This window comes from Gavia stellata, chromosome 6 (genome assembly GCF_030936135.1).
Source record: "Gavia stellata isolate bGavSte3 chromosome 6, bGavSte3.hap2, whole genome shotgun sequence".
Classification (NCBI taxonomy): Eukaryota; Metazoa; Chordata; class Aves; order Gaviiformes; family Gaviidae; genus Gavia; species Gavia stellata.
In genome coordinates this window covers 22,830,474-22,858,207 of record NC_082599.1, presented here as the reverse complement: position 1 = coordinate 22,858,207, position 27,734 = coordinate 22,830,474, and the positions used below count along the sequence as shown (strand labels likewise).

Here is a 27,734-nt window from a genome sequence, read left to right as displayed (position 1 = left end):
CAGGCTTAAGGAGTTCATTGAATAAGATAGGAGGTTTGAACATTAAATCATAGATGTAACTGCAATTCTCCATGCCTTTAGTGAAATAAGGTATATTTCCTTCCAAAAATCTAATATTTTGCCCATGGATAAACCCTGTACTATGGGTAACACTTCATAAACCTGAGGTTAGCATATGTTTAAACTTCTGTAACAATAATCTGACTAATATTAGGGACAGTATAATTTTTTTTTTTAAATATGTGCCTTTTTTAAACTCATATTATTGTTTAATTTCATACTTCTTTGGGAAATTGCACTGAAACCTGTTTCCTTTTTTCAAATAAAACTCCTCTGTCACATGTGTGCAGTACTTTGCTACTGTAAACACCATGAATTGATATTCATGATGGCGTAGACTTAGTGGCATACTGATCATGTATGTAGACTTTTATTATTTATAATAAAAAATATTGCAATGTTGCTCAACTACTACCCAACAGAATAGTTGCCAAAAGAATGATTTAAAGATTTCTCAGGTATCTTAATAATTACAGGTCTGCCATAGTATTCCTATTTCAGTGAGACAGGATCAAATCTGTGGTTAAGGAGTGTGGCCTATGATTTCACCCCAAATTAGATTATCTGAAGTAAAGTTAAACAAACAAAGAAACCTCAGAATAACCCTCTTCTCTGCAAACAAAGCTAACCCAGACTCTCTACCTGACAGTTACCTATCGATCCTACAACCTGCTCAGAAGTTTCTTCTTAAATACTGTCTCCTACTGATTTATTTCTGTCCTAAAGGATGATAGTTTTTGAAGGACCTCTGAAAGCTCATGTCTATGGTTATCTTTTGAGTTGATAGTGACAATGGATATGAAGTCTGTCGGTTTTGAATTAAATTGGAATTTTTTGTGCTTGTACCATGATATGGCAAATAGGACTAACAAACCAGCTTTGTACCATTTATCCTTTTAGCTTTCTCTATCATTTCTCAACTTTGGCCTTTCATTTCTAAAAAAAACTATTTCCTGGTAAGAAAATCTCTTCATCCTTTATTAAACACTGTTTCATCTGTGAACTGCCACATTTCTGCTGCGTCTGTTTTGAACCATGATAAATAACTAGAACTGAGTGTACAGCTCAAAGGTAGTAACTGTTATCAGTATGTTATGGCATTACATTAATTTCAAGGTGTGCTCTGCTCAACTCCCCCTGAATTCCAAATTTGGCTGACCTTTGCCTCTGCAATATTATCCACATAGTTGGATATTATTATGCATGAAGAAAACTTAGAGACCACTGGTATACTTGTAAAATTATGAGGGGGACTAAAGATGTGTATTCATTTTGTTAATTGAGAAGTAGTCTTATCAAAAGGCTTAGGGCACCTAGGTAAATGAGAAATAGCACTCCAGGGCTTTATAATAGTCTCTTGTGCAGCTAACAGTGCCGTGGGTTCCACTGCTCTGGTTGTGTACAGCTCTTTGCCATGCAGAGCACTGTAATTAAAACAAAATTCCCACAGTTATCACTTAGGAATTCGTTATTATTACAGAATGGGAGACAAAACTGAATAGACTGTGAAGAGCAACCAATGCTTATTACAGTGGCATTCCCTTTCTGCCTCCTGGCTGGAGGGGATTTGTAGCATGGATTTCATGCTTGAGAGCAATTCTGTTCTGTGAGTGAACTAAGGTACTTTACCTCCCAAATCAGTGGTGAGCTATTTTCTTCCTGTACAACAGATACCTGCCATAGCTTGTAGGCAGATGATAGAGGAATGAAGTTAAACCCATTTGTTTTATGCTGGACAACTGAAAAGTAAAAAAGGTAACTAAAAGAAGTTTTTTTAAAAAAAAAGAAAAGCATGTAGAGCTTCACAATTGTCATGGTTTAATCCCAGCCAGCAACTAAGCACCACACAGCCACTCGCTTACTCCTCCCCATGCCCCAGCGGGATGTGGGAGAGAATCGGAAAAGTAAAAGTGAGAAAGCTCGTGGGTTGAGATAAGAACAGTTTAATAAATTAAATGAAATAAAATAATAATAATGATGATAATAATAAAAATTGTAATGAAAAGGAAAATAACAACAACAGCAACAAAAAATAAAACCCAAGAAAGACAAGTGATGCAAATGAAAACAATTGCTCACCACCCTCCGACAGATGCCCAGCCTGTCCCCAAGCAGCGGTCCCCCGGCCAGCTTTCCCCCTAGTTTATATACTGAGCATGACATCATCTGGTATGGAATATCCCTTTGGTCAGTTGGGGTCAGCTGTCCCGGCTGTGTCCCCTCCCAACTTCTTGTGCACCCCCAGCCTACTTGCTGGTGGGGTGGTGTGAGAAGCAGAAAAGGCTTTGACTTTGTGTAAGCACTGCCCACCAATAACAAAAACATCTCTGTACTATCAACACTGTTTCCAGCACAAATCCAAAACACAGCCCCATACTAGCTACTATGAAGAAAATTAACTCTACCCCAGCCAAAACCAGCACAACAATAAATGCTTGCGGTGTTGCCTTGAGAAAAAGAAAATTGTTATTCCGATTTAATATTTCTTCTATTGCTTCACTTAGCACAATGATGTATGCATGCTGTTCAGAAATGTAGTTCCAGGCTCAAGTTAGGTAAGACTGGACATCTGAGGTGTTCACAGAAGGGTATGAGATCCAAATTGCTCCTCTCTCTCCACTGACAGCAAAGGGAGGTTAGGATGATTGTATTGCTGTCTTGGGATTTGTGTAGGTGGGCTGAACACATTTGGATATTTAGAGGAGATTTTTTGTGGGATTTAAAGTAATTACAGAATGAACTTTCTTGGCAGTGCTTTACTTTGGGTTTTTTTGTCACCGGTAGTAAAAATTTCTTGTTGAGATAATGGTACTGTAAAACCACTGCTGAACTGAATCCTACTTACGCGCCTTCTGTTCACTGTTCTCATTAGCTGTCTCATTTCTACGTGCTTGCAGAAGTCAACAGAATGAGCTTAAGCCTTGCAAAGCAAGAGATGAGATGAAAAAGTGCTGAAAGTTTTCATAACCCTTCTTTCTATGGAGGAAAGGTGCCTGATTAAGCCTTAGCTACATTTGAAATCAGCTCTGGTGACTGTTGGTCAACATCCATAGGTTTGTGTCTTGGCTCTTTTCATTCATATGCAACACTGCTATAATTTTTCCTCAATTTAATAGTTATATTTAGTTTGTCATTGAAAATTCTTAGAGAAAATTCAAGATTTCTGTCCATTTTCTGTGATTTTCCTCTTAGCTTTTAACTCCTTTTGACCCCTGAAAGATTCTGGTGTAAATAAAGCTAAATTCTCTGACTCCTATATACTAATTAGAATGTACAGAATAGTAAAGTTCTTGAAATTATCTTCAAAAATAATGTTTTAGTCTGTGTCTGTTGTGGTTTAACCCCAGCCTGCAGCTAAGCCACACACAGCCCACTCTCCTGCAGCAGGATGGGGGAGAGAATCAGAAGGGTAAAACAGAAAACTTGTGGGTTGAGATAAAGACAGTTAAATAGGTAAAGCAAAAAGCTGCATGCACAAGCAAAGCAAAATAAGGAATTCATTCACTACTTCCCATTGGCAGGCAGGTGTTCAGCTACTTCCCAAGGCCCTGCTTGCCTTGGGAAGACAGATGCCATAACTCTGAATGTCCCCTCTTCCTCCTCCTCCTTCCCCCAGCTTTTGTTGCTGAGCATGACATCACACAGTGTGGAACATCCCTTTGGTCAGTTGGGGTCAGCTGTCCCAGCTGCGTCCCCTCCTACCTTCTTGCCCACCCCCAGCCAACTCGCTGACAGGGCAGCGTGAGAAGCAGAAAACGCCTTGAAGCTGTGCAAGCACTGTTCAGCAATAACTAAAACATCCCTGTGTTATCAACACTGTTTTGGTCATAAATCCAAAACATAGTAACATCTGAGCTGCTATGAAGAAAATTAATTCCATCCCAGCCAAAACCAGTACAGTGTCTAACTTCTTTAATTAGCTCTTCACAACAATACAATCTTCTAGAAAGCTAACTCTCCAAAATCATTCCATAGTGTGAGAATATTGTTTAAATATTCTAGGATGACTAATGAAACGCTGGCATGCTTATAGGCTTATGTTATGGGTAACCCATTCTAGCATCAAAAAAACTCTCTTGGTTGCATATAAACTACCTCGCTGTTCATAAAGTAAGAGTGTAATGTCTGTATCAGGAGAGAAAGCATTTACAACTTGATATCTCACAAGCAAGTTGTGATGTCAAGCATTTAAGAAGAAACACTGAGAAGAATTAAGCTACGGAGAAGTCATCAGCATCTTCCACTGCAGATCTTCCAAACATCGGTGTCTTAATCCTGGAAGGCTTCATGATGCCCATGGAATGAATCTTCCAGTACAAAAATCTTTGGTATCTTAGGATTCTGTTTAAACTAGGTGGTTTTTCTTGGCGGGTGGATACAAAGTGGCCCAGTTTATGGCTACACTCCTCCCTGTACCTAAGCAGAATATCTACTTTCCAGGCTATTCTCTGAAATGTATATAACTTACAAATTTTCTGGTTTTGAGATAAAAAAATCATGTATATGCTAAACTGGTGGCTTGTCTAAGGAGAAGTCCTTTCATTAAAAGAAAGTAAGTCTCAGCTGCGTTCACCAAGTAGCCCCTAATATAATATGCTAATTTTAAGATGTGAACACCTTATAACTAAGGACCTCTTCTCTGTATTTTATACGAAACAGTCCCCACCCCACCATCCAATACATAGCTGTATTTCTGAAACATGACATAGTAGAATACCATGCACAAATGAAATTAGAACTGATAAAAGGCACATTACAGGATTTATGTAGGCACACTGTGTGTTCTACAACCATGGATCTTCTCTCCTTTGCTACTTGAGACTCCTGTATGATGACAGAAAGCAGAAACCTCCTAGAATGTCTTTACTTGGCCTGACCATCTGGAAATTTTGGGCTATATTTACTGTGGCTTTTAACTATGCAGGTGACACTTGTTTGTAGCTGTAAGCAACCAGAAACGCAAAGGTGTGGACATTTCTCTTTATTTTCATAGTGTGGGTCAAGCATAAACTGAACTTGCAATGTTAGAAATCATGACAGTATACATACATTCCCAACAGCCACGTATATTTATGAAGAAATTAAAGTACATGCAAGGAACAATGACATTCTTGCTTTGCAGTAAAGGCAGAATGTTGGCATTTTTAAGGTTTTTAAATTTAAAGCACAGATAGATAGAAGATTGCATTAGTTGAATTTAAAGTGAATATTGTACATGATATTAGTGGTATCCTCAAGGGACTTTTACTAGGTAAAGGTTCTCTGGTGACAGATATTAAAGCCTTGATTTTTCTCCTTCCTAGAACATTTTATTATATTTTATTTTTAGAAATCAGAAACCCCCAAATCAATTTCTGAATAATATTTCAAAGGAATCTGATTTGCATAAAAAGGAAATACTAACTGTGCCAATTCCTATTTTTTTTCCCTGCTCAATGTCTTGGTTATATAGCTTTTTAATATAGTATAGGTATTGTGATAATACTGAGGATACAAAAGACGTGCATTTTGTTCTTGAATATGTGTTTATTATATATGACCATGCAAACATTAGAAATGTATAGAAAACTACTGCATGCCATCTGAGAGATACAGGTTCCCACATGAAACATGAAAAAACATCTTGGATGCAAATGTGAAAGAACGGATAATAACACAGTTGTTTTGCTTCAACACAAACAAAATAGGCGCGTTATGTTGCAGGTCTGGATATGATTTCATTTAGACTGAACTTTCCATCTTCCTGTTGACTATCAAAGTCAAGGGCCACTGTGACTTCAGGATTTTGGAGTATTTTGCCAGGAAGAGTCACCAGTTGCAAGTACTGGATGTGCCAGAAGCAGAAAGGGTCCGACCTGTTTCAGAGGAATTTAGGCCTTTCTGTTCCAAATGTAAATGGCAGCTGGCTTGCTACCCACAGAGAAAGATGAAAACATATGTCTATCTAGGGCATGTATCCTGTCATTAGTTATTTAGCAGATTGGACTTCTGGTAACTCTTTGCCTAAAAATCACTATAGCCTGAGACTTTGATGAATCCTTTTGCCTCAAAAGAGAGAAAATCTTTCCCTTGGACTATATCAGATCAGAACATACGATTCATGTATTTGCACGATGATGCCCCAAAAGCAAGCCAGATCCAGACATACTTGTTGAGGACTATGCTGCAGATGAGACACAGAGGCTACATGAATAAGCTCACTGAGACCTGTGCTGCTCTAGACAAGGGTGTGTGTGTATATATATATGTATATACACACACGCCCCACCACCACCCAAAATAGCTTTGAAGTGGCAGTATCTCCAGTGTGTGCAAGGGACAATGAGAAAAAGGCAGTTTTCAGATCAGGAAGGGAGCTAATTTGGTGAGGCACAGATCCCAAGAAAGGCTGGAATACCTGTCTTGGAAGTAGCTCTTCTGACGTCTCATTTTGGTTGGAAGGGACCTCTGGAAGTCATCTAGTATGACCCCCTCCACAAAACAGGGCTAACTTGAAATTTAAATGAAGTTGTTCAGCTCCTTGTCCTGTTCAGTTTTGAGAATCTCCAAGAATGGCCTAATGCAGTGCCTTCTGTCACTTCAGAGTATAGCTCACTCCTGGTACAGCCACTGACTGCTGAACAGGTATAACTATTCATCTACCTACTTCCATTTTTCTGCCTATTTGTGTGACACACACATACACTTAAGTTATGTGCAGCCCTCTTTGCTATTTGAATCATCTGGGTTTAATCTAAAGACTTTTGTGGCAGTTGTACTTACACTGAGACTGAACTTCACGCAGTGTCTCTCTTCTCTGTTTATCTTGAGCCAAAAGAACACCACGAATTCCCAAACTTTCAGTGGCAGTCTCACAAATAACAGTATTCTGTTGGGGCAGCAGCATTACTCTCCATCTTCGGACTGGTTCCTTCTAGTACTAGATGCTTTCTGGGCTTCCAGGTGTTGCTAACTGCTAGTAAAATAAATATGTAAACAAATATTAAGGTGACTTAGGAAAATATTTTTTCTTCCACCTCTAAAACCACTTTTCATATGTGCTTTGAATGCCTGAATCTTTTGAAAGTGGTAGTGCTAGAATATGGAGGAATTCTTTATTTCTGAATTGTACTATGGTTATTTGAGTTAGCTATAATCTCCTCAGTGCAAGCACTCGGAGCTTTTAGTTGTTCGGCATAAAGGCCATTGCAAGTAGTTAGCAAATAAGAAATATCTGCCATATACTGCAGCAAGAGATAAAGTTTCCCAGATGAGAAGTCATCAACATAATGATACAGAACATTGCCAATTATGGCTGAAATACTTCCCACCTCCTGTCCCCAGGCCAGGCTGTTCCCGACCTTTACGTGGGTCCACAGATGTCAAGAGAAATTATGAAGCACTTCACTCCCCACACATAGTCCACAGGAGGGCCCAACACAGCTGAAGTGCCTGGCTGGAATCCCTTCCGATCTTAAGAGGAGTTTCATCATTGACTTCAAATGAGCTTGGACTTCATCTCCATTGTTTCTTCTCCTCTAATAATATTGTCAAAGTACCTTCTCACTCTGCCCTGTCTCCTTCCATACTAGTCTCACATTGGTGTTTCCCTGGACATGCTCTCCTTTTCCATCCAGAACTTCCAGCAAGGAGGCTTTCAAAGATTTTCAACACTTACCAGAGATTTCTGAGTGCATGACAGTACAGGGAGAGCTGCTGTACAACATGCTTCACATACAGTAGGTTTGATGCTTCTCAAATTTGTGTATGCTGTACCACAAAGCTCAGTAAGTCTGATACATTACAAAAGTCTCTATGTGTAAAACAGCAGTAAGACTGTTGTATTCCATTCATTTGGGACCCTTCAGACCATACATTGATAATGGCCTCTAAGGAATCACATGCTATTCCCCACAAAAAAGCACACAGGGAGGTCTCGTACCCAGCACAGTAAGAAGCCATAAAGACTTCAAGGCAGATTGTGCTGTAAAGGCACCTTTTCTGAAAGAAATTTAATTCCACGTAGGTGCTTCAGCTTGTGAAAACCCAGTGAGCAAGCAAGGTTCTGTTTTTCTCACGCTCTGATTCACGAGCAAGATTTGAATCATGTTAACGGGAGATATAGCCACCGCAGTCAGAAGCATAAATAAATAAATCGGTTGGTTTTCATTTATCGGGGCTCAGAAAACGCCTCGTTAGAGTTTTTAAGCCCGGGCGTCCCCGCCGGCTCTTCCTTTCCAGCTCCGAGCAGAGGCTGCGCCTCCCGCTGCTCCCCGGCCCCGGCCGCCTCCCCGCGTTCCGCTCCCCGGCGGTTGTTGGAGCAACCTGCTCGCACGTGGGGGAGGAGTGATGGGGATGCGGGGGGTGGGGGGGACAACCCAAATCCCGGTTTCCCAGAAGTAGGTCTCTGCTACTTCTGCCGTCCTCGCTCTCGGGAGAAACCCGGTCGTTCGAGCGGGGGTTTTGTTTGAGACTTGGGTTCACCTCCGAAAGAGAGGAGGGGGATGTCCTGCTCCCTCGGCGCAGGTTTGGCGCATTTTCTTGAAAAAACAGCCGCTGACCCACATGCAAAGCTGACAGGGTCGCAAAGGGGATAAAAAAAAGAACCACCATCACAATAAAAAAAAAAAAAAAGCATCACCCAGCCCTCCTCTCAGCTATCACCACTTTATCACCTGCATGTGCCTGAAAGGAGGCTCTTCCCTCCGCGGAGGGGAAAAAAAAAATCAGCTTAGGAAAGCAAAGTTTGAACAGCGAATTCCTGTTATTTCAAAACGCCCCATGTGACAGGATATTTCCTTATCATTTCGAGCCCAGAGCTTTCCCCTGATCCACCAGCCCTTCCAAGTGCGGAGGACCTGCCCGCCGGGAAGCCCTCTCCTCACAGCGGCGGGGCGCCACGGACGAAGCCGCGGCGATGGCTCCCTCCCTGCTCCTGCTTGTCCTCGCACTTCTCCCCCGGGTTTTTCCGCTGCTCGGTAAGTGGCCGCAGGGGCTGTGCGGGATGGGACGCGCAGAGAAAAGAGCCGGGTCGCAGCGAGCCTAGCCTGACCTGGCACTTGAGGTAGCGGGGAGAGCGTCCACGCAGGTGGAGAAGCCCGCGGCCATTTTAACCCCCTCGGTGCTGCCTGAGGGGAGCCTCCATGCGGCGAGGCGGGCGGCTGAGGGAGGGCCCGTGGGCAGGCTAGCCCTCGGGCCCTTCCTTAGCCGCCCGCCCCAACTGCCTCCCCCTCCTTGCCTGCACCCTGAGGTGCCCAGTGGGCGAAGCTGCCCGATGAGGTGGCTTTTGGGTGCCCATGGCATTGTGGGTGCCAAACAGGCCTGTTACTGGCAGCGCCTCAGTTTCCCCCACTCAGCCGCCGATCGATTTAACGCCGTCACCCAGCTTTCCCTCAGCTGCCTCCTTGCTGCTGAGGTCTGCAGAAGGGCCTGGTGTCGGGGCTCTGCCTTTCCTCCAGTCCTCTGGTCTTCAGTGCGTCTGGGGACCTGCTTTTGGCAGATGGCTTTCATGGGGGCGTGTTAAGGTAGCTCAGGTATTGGCGCAGAACAGAGCTGTGAAAACAGATGAAAGCCGTGTTTCTTGATGACACCTGGAGCTTGCACCCTCTCGCTCTGAGAATTACTGTGATTTCCAGTGCACTCCTATTTTTCAGTGAAAGTTTTGCATCTGCCCTTCCCGAAAGCTTCTCTGCAACCTCAGTGCTCCAGTTTGAGGTCTACTGAAGCACAACTTCATAACACTGCCTTGTAATCTTTCTTGCTTTATGTAATTAGCAGCAATCATTGTAGGCTATCTGGGAAGCTAAAGTCTGCGTGGAGAAGACAGTCATCCTACCTGCTTGCTGTCTTATTGCTCCCCCTTCTCTCACTTCTGGCTCTTGGTGTGCTCTTCTGGCGCTCTCCATTACTGTTTAACACTGGTAGCGCTTCACTGGGTTCATGAGTTACTTCTTGATTTACACTTGCATAATCTGTGATAGTTTGCAAATGCTGCAGAGTGTGAAGCTACACTGGCATACTGGAAACGTCTACTGTGGAAAAGATACCTGGTCAGTGAGATTTTACAGTACATGGTACAATTCTTTGCATATAAGTTGGGGCCAGAGATAGGCAAATAGTCACAGTGTGGTGGGTGAAGAAAAAGGAAGGCCTGTGAGAAAAATTCCATTAGGATCTACTTGGGACAGTTGAGGGAAAAGATGCTACATCTCCCTGGGTGGGTTAAAACGGTGAGCTAAGTTGGTTCCTATGCCTGGCATGTTCCTATGCATTTTAAAGAAGCTCCTTCTAGGAGTAATTTTCAAAATATGGATTAGTCTGTTAGAAATTGGTGTGATTTAAAGTACCAAGACTGTGGTACTCTTGATCATGCTGTGGTGGACCTTTAACTGTACCACCTACAGCTCATCTATAGTGAAGAACGGCACCCTGTTATGGGAGCTGTATAACAAATGTTGCTACAGAACAGTGAAACACAGTTAATGATGTGAGTAATTCTGTTCAGCCCATTTTACAGATACAACTCATCATGTTGACAGGAGTAGTATCAAGTGTTTACAGAGAAGAGTTGGCAAGTGTTAGAAAGTGTTGCACAAATACCTGGCTTGTTTCATATCCCTCTAGACTATCTAATAACTCTCATGGAAAGTGCTGTACGGGAATCTTCTTTGGTGTCCAAGCAGGCAGAACAAGCACAGAAATAAAGCTGTAAATGAGCAACACAGGACCATGCTACAAGTCTGCTGTATGGTCATAGATGAGACAAGAGCAACTCTGAGTGGAAGGAAATCCTGCAACTACAGTCTCAGCCACAGTTGCTCCTGCGTCCTGCTACCTCCTGTCCTGTTCTCCTGTTTTGGTGCCAACTTATTTTCAGTGCCTGCTTGGCTGTGTTGGCCCTTTAGCTGCTTACCTGTGTATTATTCCCTGTCAGAGCCCTGCATGTGCTGGGGCCCTTGTGTAAGCAGCCATTTTGTATTTACACATTGGTAATGCTTTGTAAAGGTGCAGTCAGAAGATCAGAGGACCAAAGATTTGTCTCCCCCCCCCCCCCCCCCCCCCAATGGCCAGACCTCTTTGTTCAGCTTTCTAACCTTATTTCTGAAGCCATACATCTGCACCTCTTCAGGCTTGAGTGCAGCAATGCAGGCTTTTGACTCTGGGGTACCTTTTTCATGTGCATAGCATCCTCTCTTTAATACCATAAGCTGCATAAAATAAGGAATGTTGTATTAGGCCACAAATATAATTTTAGCAGTTTGAAAGATTAGGCAGTGTTTTCCACGTATGTGAAAATGTCTGACATCTCTTTTACCCAGAAACTTTAAATAAGAATTCAGGAAAAGGAGAGTTGCAAGCATTGCATGTATTATTTTACAATAATATTGTGCTAAATGCTAGTAGAAAAGCAGAATAAAAAAGCTTATCACCAGCAGTGATAATTATACATTTCCTTGTATTGTCTGTGAGTGAAACAGATTGGCAAAAGACAACTATTTCTGTCTCCAGTGTTCATCAGTTTTACACTACTTCCCAGTGAGTTGGAAGCCAAAGGACAGGAGAAGGAAACTGAACCATGGATGAGATAAGTATAGGTCAGCTCTTTCTCTGAGAGAGAGGTTATTTGTTCCCAGGTTGTTCTTTTGCAGAAAAGCATGATCATTTCCATATTGGAGCCTCAGCAGAAAAGGGAAAATTTTCTGTGGTTAACCTGTTTTCCCCTAAATATTTATCCATTATAGAATTTGTTTAATTTGGTAATCATACACTAAAAAAATAATGTTTTAATTAGCTTCAATCCCCAGAGTCACATAAATTAGTATTTCTCTTCCCTAGCTTGTAGCCCAGTTAAAATACAGTTTTAAGAACTTGTGTATCCTGTTACGTTATGCGATCCAATATCAGAGAGAACTATTAAGTTACTGTGCTAAAATGTATCTCAGGGGGGTCAGAGAGGAAAAATTCCTTGTCTTTGGGCAAGACTAGCTCAGAAATGTTGCACTCCATAGTACATCCAAGTGTAAGAGATGCTAAAAACTTTTCTAGCAGTTACATTTTTGAAATAAACCTTGAATACAGGAAAATGCGTGCTGTGAAGCACTATGTACTTAGAGGGAGAAATAGCTTTGGGACCTATGAAGAGCCTCATAGACTTTCATAAGTCGTTAAGAGGCATACCTAATGATGGCAAATCCCACTGTTGTCAGTTTTTCATTCATAATGGAGAAATGCAAGAAAAGAGAAAGAAATCACTGATTACTGCAGTTGAGTGAAAAATGAATATGCTGTTCTAGCCCTACAAGTAGGTTGTGAATAAAGCTTAAAAAAATATCCTTCTTCTCAGTTAAGACTCTAAGGATTTTAGCAGACCTTCTGGGAACAGAACTCCTCACTGGGGGGAAATGGAGCCTGAAGAACTCAATGGCTGTTGTCATCTCCTCACGCCTGGAAGCCAGGATCAAGGAGTCAGTGCTGCTGGAGTGCTTAGTGTCAAGATCTGCAGTGTACGGTGTGCATGCTCCCTCGTTTCAGTAACTCCCATGGGTGCAGCTTGGAGTAATACCATGTGTGTGTTTTTTCTCTTCAGTTTAACCCATGCTTTAAAGCTACAGGAGACACGAGGTCTGCGTCTATGCTGCCTTGCGCTTTTGTGTATAGATGCTTTCACTGATGCAGAAGAGTTGAAATGTCCTCACATCTGAACTAGTTGCATTCTACAGTCACTTTAGCAGGTGTAGGCCAGTGGAGCCCCCCACCTTTGCTGAACAGATGATGAGATTTTAACCCTAAGAGTAGTGTCCAGATTCGTATTTAATTTAGATAGTAAGTATGATACTTCAAACCGAATGATTCCAGTGTTTTTTTGTCTTATAGATACTAGCATCTTCTTAATATATAACGAAGATCACAAGCGCTGTGTACTGGCTCAAAGTTCTAATTCAGTGACTGTTGCTCCTTGTGTTCAAGAAAATGAGTCACAAAAATTCAGGTGGGTCTCAGATCACCAGCTTATGAGCATAGCATTCAAATTGTGCTTGGGAGTGCCTTCGAAGAAAGACTGGGTTCCGATCACTCTGTATCCTTGTGACAAAGCTAGTGAACTTCAGCGATGGGAATGCAGAAATGAGACTCTCTTTGCAATCCAAGGGGAAGATTTGTTTTTCAACTATGGAAACAGACAGGAAAGGAATATTATGCTGTACAAGGGATCTGGTTTATGGAGTAGGTGGAAAGTCTACGGAACCACAGACGATCTGTGTTCTCGAGGCTATGAAGGTAAAGTTCTGTAAATTAATTTCTGTATTTCAAACTCATTTCTATGTTTATCTAATTAAAATATTTAGAAGTGTAGGAGAATTTCCTTCATCTCATTAATGATCAGTGAGTGTGACTTCTGGTGAAATCAGCAATACTTGAGTATGTGTTTTACATTTTTTGACGGGTTCATTTTGCTTTTCTGTCAAAGTTTTCAATGTTTTGATAGATAATTACCCATACATGGTAGTGATTCATTTGGAGAGGTGAAAAAGTCTATGGTTATTCAGAACACATGTATAACTATTACACAACAGTTAATGACAACTTTTACTATTTACATGTGTACAGAAAGACGTGGTGTGAGTGTATAGTCTGTTGATTATGGCGTGGTGTTATTTTTTTTTTCCTTGGGGAGCGAATATGAATTCTGCTGTAAGAATTTAATTAACTCTTGATATCTTCAGCTCCAGCCTATTGAAGATGCCTTCTTAGGTGTTTGAAGTGAGTCTCAGAGTTGGTGCTGAAGCGTTAGACGAAGAAATAAGATCATTTATATACTTAAAAGTGAAAAAGTTATGTATGATACATACATACATATATGCATATATTTATGATAAGTATGTGGGAATATATGTGGCTTCCCATTTACTATTCTTTGATAAACAGAAATGGGCACAGAGGGAGGCAAGGATGCATTTTCTAGGTTTTACAGAAAGGCTGATAACAATACTAGTCCTTGGTCTAGAGCCAGAATAAAAGAACTGTAGCAAAGCAAATTATGTGAAAGGAGGTGGGGAGAAGATGGAGTGGTGGCCTGCCATTCCTTCCTCCTTTGTTTTCTAGCAGCTCTGTGAGACAGTGACCTTGGTATGTCATCTCTCCAGCAGTCCCTGTCAAGTAGTGTTCCTCTGTATGCCCTCCCATCAATGCATGTACTTTATATGTGCACACACAGAAAACTGCTTTAGTTACTTTGACAAATTTCATCGATTCAGGTTTCTGATGAAACAAAAATGATCTTTAGATGCCAATGGAAGTTTTATTTGGGCATGGTATGTTGGAGTCACTCTCTGGTATGTATCTTTCAAGTTCATATGTGTGTGCTCTTTCCTGTCTAAAATGGTCAGCAGTTGAGTGGGTTATTGACAGAAGAATCGACAGTTGTTTCTGGTTAAAAAGAAAATTGCTTAACTGTGTGGATTTTATACTTTTGATTGTTATGCATGTAAAATTTAGCATGGGAATGTACGTGTCTTGGTTCAGTCAGTTACCATCAGTGGTGTCCTTAAGCAATAAAAATTTGTCTCATTGTGGGCACGGGTATCAGCTTAGACCTAGAGAGTAAAACTATCAACATCCTATTTCTAGTACAGTTTGTATACTAAGCTAGCAAGCTCTGCTTGCTGTAATATGCTATAATACGATCATAAAGCTGAATTGATATATATCCCATGCTTATTACTGCTTATATATTTTTAAATCTTTGTGTCTCCTCAGATACCTACACAGTGAAAGGAAATGCCAATGGAGCACCTTGTGTATTCCCTTTTAAGTTTGGTGATAAATGGTATGCTGACTGCACAGATGCTGGCAGATCAGATGGCTGGTTCTGGTGTGGAACCACTTCAAACTTTGATGTTGACAAGATATATGGATTTTGCCCATTGAAATGTAAGTTTTGTATGTTCAAGATTCTGCTGTGCTGTTGTTCTGCTGCCTGGAAATATTGGTGTCCTTATCATGGGCTTTACTGTACAAAGTACAGTTTGAAATGGTGCATTTTTCTGTCTCCATGAGGCCTGCTATCCTTTTAGGAACTATTTAAATATGCAAATATAGGGCTCAGTGTAAAAAAAATTGACCAACTACATCCAGGTGAAAATGTGTTAATCATATGCCGGAATCTGTAATTACACCATTTACTTAAATAGAAAATTAGTTAGATGTAAAGATGTTACATTAGTATATGCAAAAGCCCGTGTAGAAGTTTGCGTAGCAGAATTGGAAGCTAGAATATAGCTTAATTGGAAGCTAGAATATAGCTTAATTGAAAGACTACTTTGTAGAATGAGTTGCCTTTTAAACATGAAGGAGCTTACATGAACTTTTTACTAAATCCTAGTATTTCCCAAATCTGTGTGCTACGTTGTAGTTCTGTATTTAAAATCAATCATCAGAAGTATTTATATTCTAAATTCCCTGATTTGAGTGTAGTTAGTTTCAACTGTAGTATTATGAATATACAGAGCTTTATTTAGAAATGTTGATATTACTTAAAGTAAATTGGAGCAATATGCCTGTATGTATTTGAATTCTTTTAAATTTGAATAAAGTGTCTCTGAACTTCTGTAAAATACGTACTAAGCATTTTGTCTGCAAGCTGCTGCTTCTTATGTCATGTTGAAAGAGGTAGCACTTCTCCTTCCCTTGTTCTTTATTATTGTGTTTTGCTGTAAAGCTCCAGCTGACCGCTGTCAGAGCTAAGGAGAAAAACATGTCTTTCCTTTGATGCGAAGAAAACAGTGTAGTTGATCTTAACTGATTTGATGATGAAGTATTAGTGTCCTTGCCTGATTTCCATGAAAGTTGCATTCATTATTTCAGACAAATAAAAATTGCATGGGTTTTTTTTTTTCTATGCCAGTATTATTCTCAAGATATTAAAAACATGTTGGGAGTATCAATCGCATTAATACAGCACATGCAAGATGCAACTTAAGAATGCTACCTAGCGTTCTTTGAGTATAGCAAATAGGAGGTATCGTAAAATTTTGTTTAATTCTTTGGCATAATTGAAGGAAATCCATTCAGATGGCTGTGATTGTTTTTGGAAAAAGCTGCTTTATGCTGATTGCCTGCATGTTTCCTTCCTGATTCTTGAGTAGTGGCTATGAAATATTCAGGTTTGGGTCATATATTATAATGAGAGGCAGGCTGTGGTAGCAGAATTTTAGTCAGCTCTATGAAAGAGGAATGCACTACATGAGACAGTGAGAAGTTAATAAACTCCAACAGCACCTTTAAACGTAGAACATTTAAGTCTTCGTATGTTAAAGTTTATTTAGTAGGATTAAAGTGTTTGTTGTTCCTTAAACTGTCTGGGGGAGAAAAAGTGTGGATATGAAAATATGTGATGCAAACTATTACAGCTGTTCATACTGGGACCTGGACGTACAGTGAAATTATGATTGAACCAGTCACTTTTTGTCATTGTGAGCAAAACCAGCTCCAAAATGAAGAGGGCATAAGGCTATACTTGTAACAGTTATTATACTCAACAGAGGTGTAGAAATTTGACCCGTGGAGGTAACAAAATTGTGAGGATAACCTTTTATTTGGTGCTTTAAAAAGAGATGCTGATACAGTGACAGTAGAAACTTAAATTCCAGAGGAAGAAACTGAGAAGTGTAGCTACATCAGCGAATTTTTAGTAGCTTAGGAAACTTGTCCTTACAGGTTACACTGTGTCTTTTTGACCTGTATGTTGCACTGCAATGTAAAAGTAGGTGTTGGGGAAGAAAACAGGTTGTGCAGTGTAAGACCGTCATTGGGAGAGTAAGTCATGAGGTGTGCCTATAGCTGTATTCAAGTGAACAAAAGTCCATTGAGGCCCCTTTCTTGACAGATGAAAGGGCTAGAACTTCTGTGAAGAACTGAGAAAGCCTTATAAGTGATGCGTAAAACTTGCAGCTGACTAGGAAGGAAATAAAAAGTGCAGAGAATGAGGAAATATTTAAATAGTCTTAGCCTGGTATGTTAATCATTGGACAAATCTACATCCTTGTATTCATTCACAAATACTGAATTTATTTTTTATGACAGGCATTTTCCCCATGCTGGTGTTTCAAGATGTTTTGAAGGGTTTTTCATTGTGGTTTTGTGTCTGGTCCAAAATGCCTGGTGGAATTGCTCAACTAAGTTGTATGGGGTGATTTGTGTTGTTTCTTCTGATTTATCTGGAACTCATGAACTGACTTTGGACCTCACAAATTTATCTAGGAAAAATAAAGAGAGAAACATTTTAGGAAAAAATGTCTAAGTGAAGACAAGCATGTGAAGGAAGTTTAGTATACTTCAGAAGTTTTTACTATTGACAGCATTATATCTTTATATACTATATTATAAATTCACATAAACTGTGATGCCTTTATTATGAGATTCCTTGCCTACTGTATGCTCAGAGAGGAAGTGATGACAGTTATTTTATAGGCTATCTAACAAGATTTATATTCAGGTTTTGTTTGCCATGATTCTATTCACGCAATGTTATTGGACTGAGATTACAGCTTGTTTTGAATGGATAACTAAACAAACAAGGACACTTTTATTGTTACTGCTAGTCAAAGGCCATATTTCAGCTTGCAATTTTGAAATTAAAATCTCTCAATACCGTTACCAATCTCCTGATTCTTCCATTTCCTAATACAGAGGAAATATGGTATTTTGATAGGATATTCGTGTTGGCATTTTTTAAATTATAAATGTAACAAATATTTGCATTCGTCAGGACTTTATCCCTTTCCTATAAGTTTGAACTTGTCTGTCAAGGGCTATGCCTAGAATTCAATGCATTTTTGGTCTGCTTTGCTTTAAAGACTGAGAACTTTCAAAGATACAAATGAAATCTTCTGACTTACTATATTGTACTTTTGGACTTTGATAGTAATTGTAGTGGAAATAGCTAGTTCTCACTAATTTCAGTGTATACAAAAATGCATGTTGAATTCATCTGTGTAGGGATAAAGTTCAGCTTTTTATTCTTTTTCCAGTTATGTACTGAGGACAGGTGTGGTTTAACATTAATTTAGTTTAGATGCTAAAATATGTCATTCCAGAAAACTGATTCATCTTCTGGTTTCTCTGGGGATATTAAGCTTTAAACAATAGCATATAGATTTTCCAAAATCCTGCTCTGTGAAGGCATTTGACCTCATAGAACTCAAATATCTTAAAAACAAATTTTCCAAGGTTCAGAAATGAACTTTATTTTTATGAAAGACCAAAGTTCTACAGAAGAGCACCATATGCAAGTCAGCTATATATTATGAGACTGGGGGAGTGAGGTAGAAGGTTGGATGAATGCCTGAGACTTGTTTACCTCTTCCTCTGTAATGACTGTACAAGACTTTATAAAACCCTTTCTATCAAGTCAGAGCCAGTTTTCTGTATCGAATTATAGACTTTAATATTTTTGCAATCTCTATTTTATTCCAGGCTTGTGCTTATACACAGGAATTTATGGTCTTGTAGAACATAGTGTAGCGAAGAAATTTTGCCTTCTGATAGTCATAAAATATTTTGAACAGAAGTTGGTTTGTGAATAATGATAATCAGATAAAAGTTCCCATTTTTAGTTAAATGTCAATATTACAGTAGGTTATGTTTGATTTTTGTTTTCTAAGGCTAATTTGAAAAGAAGCACTTCATATTATCTATAGACTATCAGATACAATACAGGAAAAAGTGGAACTGGTTACTGACCTGCTGACATTTAACATGTAGCATCCTTTGTCCTGAGTTTTGTTTATTGTACTGTTTTCCTCTTATTTGCACACTTATGTTTTCTGAGCTCTCTGAATTCCAAAAAGGAAAAGACCTCTTTCTCTCAAATTTTTCACAGCTTGCAACTTGAGAAACTCTGATACAGGCTGCAGGAATTTCAGTCGTTTTCCCATTGTCAGCAGACTTACAGTGACCTCTGCTATATTCTGCTTTTGTCATGCAACTTTAATCTCTTTATGCAGTGATATTCAGCTCAGTGTTTAGGCCTCTTTTGGCAAAGCAAGATCACACTGTTGTCTGCTGCTTGCTGTGGGGATTCAACTGAGATCAGCCTGGAGAGGCTGCAGCAGTGTAAGGAGTGTGGTACCTTCTGGAGCCACTTCTAATGTTGGGCCCTGCTGGATGATGTTTTCACCGGTTTGGCATTGCCTAAAAGTATCAAGTTCAGGTATTCAAGGAGATCACAGTCAGGTCATGTGGCAGAGAAGAAAGCATGGTGGTATGTCAGATACATGCGTAAGACAAATCAGGAATTGCAGGAAAGGGTGAGATGGGTGCTGATAATACAGGTTTTGTGTTCAGTACTTGGCTCTGATTACCTCTATCCCAGTAAGAAAATCCATAGATGCTTTACATAGTACCCAAAATTTGTAAAAAAATTGAGGTTTCTTATCTCAGAAAAGTGGTCAGCTTGCTGTACACCTTAGCTAGCATGAGTCTGAAAGTTTTTAGTCTTTCTCCACACTGAGAAATCAACTCTTTTAGCATGACTTTAGCCACTCATCTTCTATCTTAAACAGCAGCTTTGTTATACCAGAGAAAATGGTGACATTGTTTCATTACCTGTGTACTGTCCAGCACAGCTGTCATGGTTTAGCTCTGCCCTGGATTTACTAACACATTAGACAGCCTCAGGACTCCTTTCAAACCAATTCTCTATTGCAGTGGTTAGGTTTATGTATTTTTGCTAAGCAATTTATTCTATATTTTTTTCTGGCTCCGTCTTCATAATCAGTTACAGCTTTTCTTTTTCTCCCTACAGTTAATAGTATTGATTTGTTGTGGAATACCGATCCTTTAACAAATGTCCAGTACCAGATAAACTCTGAGGCAGCTCTGAAATGGCACCAGGCGAGAAAAAGCTGTCAACAACAGAAGGCAGAGTTATTAAGCATCACAGAGTTGCATGAACAAACATACCTGACAGGTAGGGTAATATTATCCATTAAGTTTTTTTAAAAGTGCATTATTGTAGCAGTGACACTTATATAGCAAGTTCCATCTTGAAAATGGATATTTGTTCAATTCTGGTAATTAGTAGATTCAAATTGTTATCTTGAATGATTCAGCTGGAAAAATCAGACAGATAATGATTATTTTATCCTGATTTAATTTTGCCAGAAACTTACAGTAACTCAAAAAATACAGCAATTAAGTAATGCAAGCAATAAAGACTGAATGTTGGAATGCAGGAAAATGCAAAATAGTCTGTATACCAAAGATGCAGATACCAAGATTGCACCCTTTTTGTGTTCTACTTATTGTGTGTACTTGTCAGTAGTTTTGGCCTATCTCTTTAAAGCTGTTGTATTGTCAGTATGTGCTAAAATAATGAAAAGGAAGAAAAAGAACTAATAAACCAAAGGACTTACAAATAGCTTGTTTTATTTTCAATCGCCTTCAGTGGTTTTTTTTAAGTAATTTTCAAACTTCTCTGAAAAAATTAAGTCCTGAATTTGTGCTTGAATACATTTACATTCTACAATGAGACTGTCTTCTTTTTATTACCTTCTTAGGCTGTGTACACACATGAAATAGTCCACTAATTCATCTATTAAATAGATTAGAAAATATTTTGAATATGTTACATCAGTTGGAAGATAAACTTTTCTATGCCATGTGTTGTACTATTTAAGTTCAGAGAATCAGAGAATGGCTTGGGTTGGAAGGGACATTTAAAGATCATCCAGTCCACTCCTCCTGCTATGGGCAGAGACATCTTGAATTAGATCAGGTTGCTCAAAGCCCCATCTAACCTGACCTGGAACACTTCTAATGATGGGGATCCACAAATTCTCTGGGCAACCTGTTCCAGTGTCTCACCACCTTCATCATAAAAAAAATTCTTCATTATGTCCAACCTAAATCTACCCCCATTCATTTTAAAACCATTGCCCCTTGTCCTGTCCCTACAGGCCCTGCTAAAAAGTCTCTTTCCATCTTTCTTGTAAGCCCCTTTTATATATTGAAAGGTTGTGATAAGGTGTCCCTGGAGCCTTCTCTTCTCCAGGCTGAACAACCCCAACTCTCTCACATTCTTTACAGGAGGCTTGTTCCAGCCCTCTGATAATTTTCATGGCCCTCCTCTGGACCCACTCCAACAGGTCCATGTCTTTCTTGTACTGGGGACCTGAGAACTGGATGCAGTACTCCACTGGGGTCTCATGAGAGTGGGCTGGAGGGGGAGAATCACCTCCCTTGACCTGCTGGCCACGCTTCTTTTGATGCAGCCCAGGATACGATTGGCTTTCTAGGCTGCAAGTGCACATTGCCAGCTCATACCCATTTTTTCATCCACCAGTATCCCCAAGTCCTTCTCCGGAGGACTGCTCTCAATCCATTCATCCTCCAGTCCTTAGTGATACTGGTATTGATACCCAACCCAGGTGCAGGGCCTTGCACTTGGTTTTGTTGGACTTCATGAGGTTCACATGGGCCCACTCCTCAAGCCTGTCAAGGACCCTCTGGATGGCATTCCTTCCCTCAGGCGTGTCAACCGCACCACTCAGCTTGGTGTCATCTGCAAACTTGCTGAGGGTGCACTTGATCTCACTGTGTATGTCATTGATGAAGACATTTAATAGTATCAGTCCCAATACAGACCCTAGAGGAACACCACTTGTTACTGGTTTCTATTTGGACATTGAGCCATTGACTGTATCTCTTTGGATGCAGCCATCCAGCTAATTCCTTATCTATCTAATAGTCCATCCATCAGATCCATATTTCTCCAATTTAGAGGAATGATAAATGTATTTTTAATGCTATGAACAGTCTATTCTGTCTAAACTTTTGTTTTCAATGTAAGGATTTGGTCAAAACATTTTTTACTGAGAGTGATGAAAACTATTGTTGAAATTAATGCTCAAGGGAGCAATCTGGCACTGACATACAGAAGTGAGTTATTAGTAGGTGTGTTTTAATTGCAAACTAGTAGATATTGCTGCCAAATGCATGTGAAAAACAGTTTTTCATTCTACAGCTCTCCTGGCAGAACCAGGATTTCCTGTCATGCTCAGTTCTTGATTGTCTTAATAACAACTTGTTTGCATAAAAGAAGTACTGGAGCACATTAATATGTTGGTGCCAAATCAGGCTCTGGTATGACATTCCAGTCCTTTCCAGTGCTTAACTATCCCTCCTTTTAACCTTGCCATGCTTCAAGTGCTACCCATAATCATGGTGTCAAAGACAACTAAAATGTATAGAGCAATATTACATACTGGCAGGATGCCAATAATATATATTGCGCAATGATTTTCTGTGAGCTATGCAGAAATACATTTAATTAAAAAAAATCAGCAGCCATCCAACTGGGCTTCCAAGTCTTATATGAAAGGCAGAGATAGACAATTGATTAATAATGACTATAAATAATGCTAGAGAATTCAGCAGGACCATACTTAAGCATGATACATCTAGGTGCTTTTCAGAACTGGAGGATTAATTTGGAACTGGTTTTAGAAGCCTGACTTGTCATTGGCTAACAAAGTGAAATCAGATGAGTCTGAAAAATGTCCAAGATCTGCTGTTAAAAAGATGATGTGTGGAATGATTGCATTTTAATATAGTTCGATAAAATGCAAACAGTTTTTTTTACTTTACTGTATTTTGTAAATTTGAAACTCACATTTGTTAATTTTATTGGAAGAGAAAATATACAATAGGAAACTATTCACATTTCATTTTAGGAAACTGATTTTTGGTTTTGTGACCTTTTGTGCAACTTTATCAATTTAATATTTTATAACACTGAACAAAAATTATTTGTTTCATATTTATGATCATCGGCTTACAAAGAGCATGCAGAAGTGTCATTTTGTTTTCTATTGTAAGAAGGTTCTCCACACTTAAAAATGTGAAAATTCTAAAACTAAAGTGACCCATGTAAGATGACATGTTTTGCAGGTTTAGTATAGCCACCTTAACTAAAAGGTTAAAAACTGTTACAACTTGTACTGGGGAAAAGGAGAAGCAGACGGTTTAGCTAGAATTCAGCTCTCAAGTTTTGAGAAAGTGTTTGCTCTTCCCGTGCACTTCCAGTATCTCTCTTTGTCTCTGTTACCTAGGTTTGACTGGCAAACTGAGTTCTGCTCTCTGGTTTGGTCTTAACAGTTTGAATTTCAACAGTGGATGGCAGTGGGTTGGTGGTGCTCCTTTTCGTTACTTAAATTGGGTTCCAGGTAAGGTTAAATATGTTGCTACTCAGTTTAAAAGACAAAAATTTGGTCATCGTGTAATATATTTCATTTCCAGTACTCCATTCTCCTGCAATTATTGAGCTTGTTTTGATGTTGAAAGATTCTGGCTGTGGCTATAAAAACTGTGAGTAATGGCCCTTATGCTGGGGATACACACTGGGCTTAATTTATTATTCACAATGGAAATGGTACCCTCAGAATCCAGAGGAATGTTTTAAAAGTAACCTGTTTGCACTTCATTTGTGTATCTTCTTAATTTACTTTATTTCTATATGAATACAGAGTAATCTGATGCTATAAGTGTCTTCATTTGTGAGATTAGACTGGTCAGTGTATGTTTGGTTTAGTTTTTTTTTAAGTTCCTTTCCTTTCCAATTTGTTTTGGCTATTTGCTTAAAGATTGGATTTTCATTTTTATTTGGGATTAACCTACCCATGGCAGTAACACATACCAAACTGAACATGTTAGGGTAGTCTACTTTAAAGCAAACCCAGCTACTTCACACCTGTAGTTGCAATGTTGAACTCTGATGCCATTATAAAAAAGCTAGTCTCCTATGCCATCTACATACACGGTGAAGAAGAGGTACTTTTCTGGTTTACTATTCAGAGTGCCTATGTTAAGGTGTCTTTTTGCAGGACCCTTGTTTCCTTGCACTGGCTATTCAGGAAGCCTTTGGAGACTAAAGTAGATGTCTGAAGTTACACAGTGTAAATACTCTTCTTTATCTTCATTGAGCATGTCACATGTATTAATCTGCAGTTACTATAAGTGCACGCTCCATCCTATCATCCAGTGGCTTCCATGTGTAGATAAGGCTAAAAGCACATTTTATGTGGACAAATGTCTTGAGTAGGTAAGCGTTGAAGAGTGAATTGAACTACTTTATAAATAGCTCTCCAATGGAGTGAGCACAAGAGGCAAAGAGATGGACTGAACTGCAAGTTGCTGTGAAGGTATTTATAGGTCTGTCATCCAGGTGTAGTGATGAGGATCTGCATGTAATGAAGAGTGGGGGAAAAGTTATTGTGAAGTAAAGCCAAAGTGGCAAGGGGAGCTAGGTGTTCATGGCTGTTAAAACCGCAGACGACTCTCAGTTGTCCTCTAAAGAATTAGACGGGTTTTGGTGTAACCAAAATGGGCTCCGTTTATCTTTTAACTCCTTACGTTTCTTAATTTCATTCAAAGGTAATACTCTTAAATCCATATAACCTATTTTATATTTGTGCTGTCTCCTTCATGAATTTACTTTGGTCAGCCTACCTCTATTTAATCCCTGTTACCCTGGATGTTCAAGAGCTGGCTGTTCCTTCACTAGTATATTTTAAAAGAATGTGTGGAAGTTTCATATTCTTCCATCTTGCTAGGCCTAAATAAATAACAGAAAAACATGGGAACTATGTTATCAACATTTAAACTAAAATTATGATGGTTAGGCATTTGGGAGAGCTAACTGCCAACAGCTGAACTTTTTTTGTACATTAAAACAATTTAAATTTGTATTTTTGAAGTAAGCATATCTTTTTCTTCTATGGGAAGAAGATATAACATGACTGCAAATATAAGACTAACTGTAATCTAAGGTAATGAAATCATAATGATACAAGAAAAATTTCAGTGAACAATCCTGCACACTCAAGAATATTGTTTTGCTGTGTTTATTGCTGAGCAGTAGTGACACTTGCTTGTTATGTACTATAGTGGCATGTGTTCAGAAATGAAAGAAAATCTATGTTAATTTCTATCACATTACACCAGATCTTGAAAAGTTCATCTGGTTTATTGCAGAAATTTGTTCTGTTCTACAGGTTTTACTTTTCTTCTAGATGTTCCTGTTAGTGCTCATGCTAATCTTCAACTGAAAATACACAAATATCCTGCTATTGTCGTATTGTTTAGACAAGTGGACAAGAAGTTCACATTAGCAAAATAATTACTTATTATTTTTCTGTCTTTACTGTTACACTAAGTACAGACTTTGACTTACTGAACAGTTTTTTCATCTAAAGATTGTGCTCTAGAGTTTAGACATTCTTCATTTAGAAAGGGAAAAAACCCGAACAAAATAGGTGCACTGTAATACCTTCCATCAAGACTTTGAACCAGTGAAGAGGCTGTTAACTATCTCAACTTGTGGTTGCCATGATAAAATATCTCTTAAGTGAATGAACTGCCCCGTTCAGTCTAAAGGACTGTGGAGAATCACAACTGTCTATATGTTAATGTATCTTATAATTAAAGCATAGAACAGATTAAAATGTGAGAGTAATTGGGAGAGTAGCCATGATGTGCTTATACCTTGTTGTTGTTGTTGAGGTTCTCTTGTTGTTGTTGTTGCTGAGGTTCTGGTTTTTTTTTTTTTTGTTTGTGTTTTTTTTGAAGGACATCCTTCTCCAGAACCTGGAAAAGTCTGTGCAGCATTAAATCCTGGCAAAGGTGCTAAGTGGGAGAATCGGGAATGCAGTCAGAAACTTGGCTATATTTGTAAACGAGGAAATGCTACTTTAGAAACTTTCATTATTCCTACAGGTAAGTTTGGTAAATAAACCCTCAACAAATTATTAATGAGCAGTGTATTTTATCTGCAGTTCTAATAGGTATTTGTTATTGCACATGGTAAAACCAAGCAAAGGTGTCTGCAGACTGTGGCTTGACCAAGAGTCCCTGTAGAAGTGAACAGTGTGTACTTCCTTTTTATTCTGGCCTCCCTGCTTCCGGTATAGTAGTCTTTCTTCAGTAGCTTTGATTTTGCAAAGCTTTGAAATTGCAGAAATGGTGGAGTTCTCTTTTCCAAAAACAAGCAGAACTGTCAGATTTTGTTCATAAAATAAAAAGAGAAATAATTTAATGTTTAAAAAAAAGGTGTCATTATCTAAAGCCCCATGTACTCAGCAAAACTAGTCTATTTCTTCTTGCTGTCATTTTTACTACTTATGAAACAGAGTAAGTTTGCCAATGCAAGTTGGTAGTGGACTAGATGAATTTTTAAAAATTCTTTTGAGAGATTGAAATAATTTTTATATATCTATATATATTATACATAGATATATATTTACATATAGATATTGAAAATTATTTTGTATATATATAAAACTATTTAACTTATTTATGAAATTATTTAAATTATATATACATTGACACTTTTTCAGAAGAAATGTAATTCTGACACTTGCCTAATGTACATGGGAATCTCCAGGATCTCCTAAATCCACTGACATTATTTTGTATAGCTTTTGGAAGCAGAAAGCTAAACCGTTACTGGATTTCCAGTCCATTTATTAATATGCATTACTGGCAAACTAGATGTTTTGGAAACTCAGTGTTTGACGTGTGGCTTAAAACCCATGTTTTTTAATGTTTCTCCTACTTTTGCCAATATATAACCAGTCCAGTCAAAAACACTTTGGACGGAGACTTCTGCCTAATTAGTTTTGCTTTATTGCTAAGAGAAAGAAACCACAAGAATGAACTAGTGTCTCATTAACTAAACATTGAAATCACTATTAAATACTTAAATTAATTAAACTAATACTTCAGTATTGAAATCAAGCATATTTGTTGTCTTAGCTGGGAAGGACTTTAGTGCATATTTTAATTCTTTCCTAAATTAAGATTTAAAGTTTTGTTAGCATTTGTATACAGCTGATAACCAGATGGTTCAATTTATGTAGGTTGTTCAATTGACTACTGCTCAGCTTTTCAGGTTTCATACATCAGTTCTTCAACACTGATGCCTGTAAATATACTATCAAATCAATACTGGCTGCTATCTTACGTAGATTTAATTTCAATTTGGGGGGTCTAATGGCCGTTTCTTTCTTATGCATTAGGGTTTTAATTCTCCCTCTGCCCCAGTTTACCAGTAATTTGGAGGAAGAACAGAAATGAGACAAAAGTTTTCAATTGTACAGAAATTGCTGAGCAAACATGGTGGTAGGTTAACCAGGGTTTGGCAGTGTTTCACTTCATAAAATATTTTCCAAAATGTCTCGTGGGGGGAAGTCATAAAAGGAATAAGCATGCGATCGTGCAAGCTGTTAAGTGCCCTCAGCTTTTAATGATGTAAAGGAAAACTCATGGCAGATGATGTTTTCCTGACTAGGGCTCCTGAGTCAAGAAATAAATTAATCTCAAATTCATACATGCACTTAGTTTTCCACTTAATGTTAAACACAGAGGCAATCCTTTGAAATTTTAATCCTGGAAGTTACGATTGAGTCTAACAAGGCAGTATGCAAGGACCACGGGACAGAAGAACGCTTTACAACAGAATGTAATCATGCTTGTATCCAAAATAAAGTAGAGAAAAATCTTTACAGAGTATTTATTTTTGTTGCAGATGAATATTTTCATGAAGCCAACAGCTGTAGATTTTTTTTTTTTTTTGTAGCAGAAGTGCTTTTTCCAGCAGGGCGCCACGTCATTGTATACATCTAAGTGATGTAGAATCTTAG

The 27,734-nt window shown here is 38.9% G+C and overlaps 1 protein-coding gene across 3 annotated transcripts in view; it reads left to right on the top strand.

The window, feature by feature from the left end:
- Positions 1–8,956: 8,956 nt before the first annotated feature.
- The window catches only part of LOC104262360 (mannose receptor C-type 1), a 63,429-nt gene continuing 44,651 nt past the window's right edge, over positions 8,957–27,734 (top strand). For all 3 annotated transcript variants that reach the window (XM_059818849.1, XM_059818852.1, XM_059818850.1), the window contains exons 1-6: positions 8,957–9,017; positions 12,913–13,314; positions 14,794–14,967; positions 19,841–20,005; positions 23,148–23,261; positions 25,663–25,809. In XM_059818849.1, coding sequence (XP_059674832.1) covers positions 8,957–9,017; positions 12,913–13,314; positions 14,794–14,967; positions 19,841–20,005; positions 23,148–23,261; positions 25,663–25,809 — 1,063 coding nt within the window. The remainder of the gene's footprint in view (positions 9,018–12,912; positions 13,315–14,793; positions 14,968–19,840; positions 20,006–23,147; positions 23,262–25,662; positions 25,810–27,734) is intronic.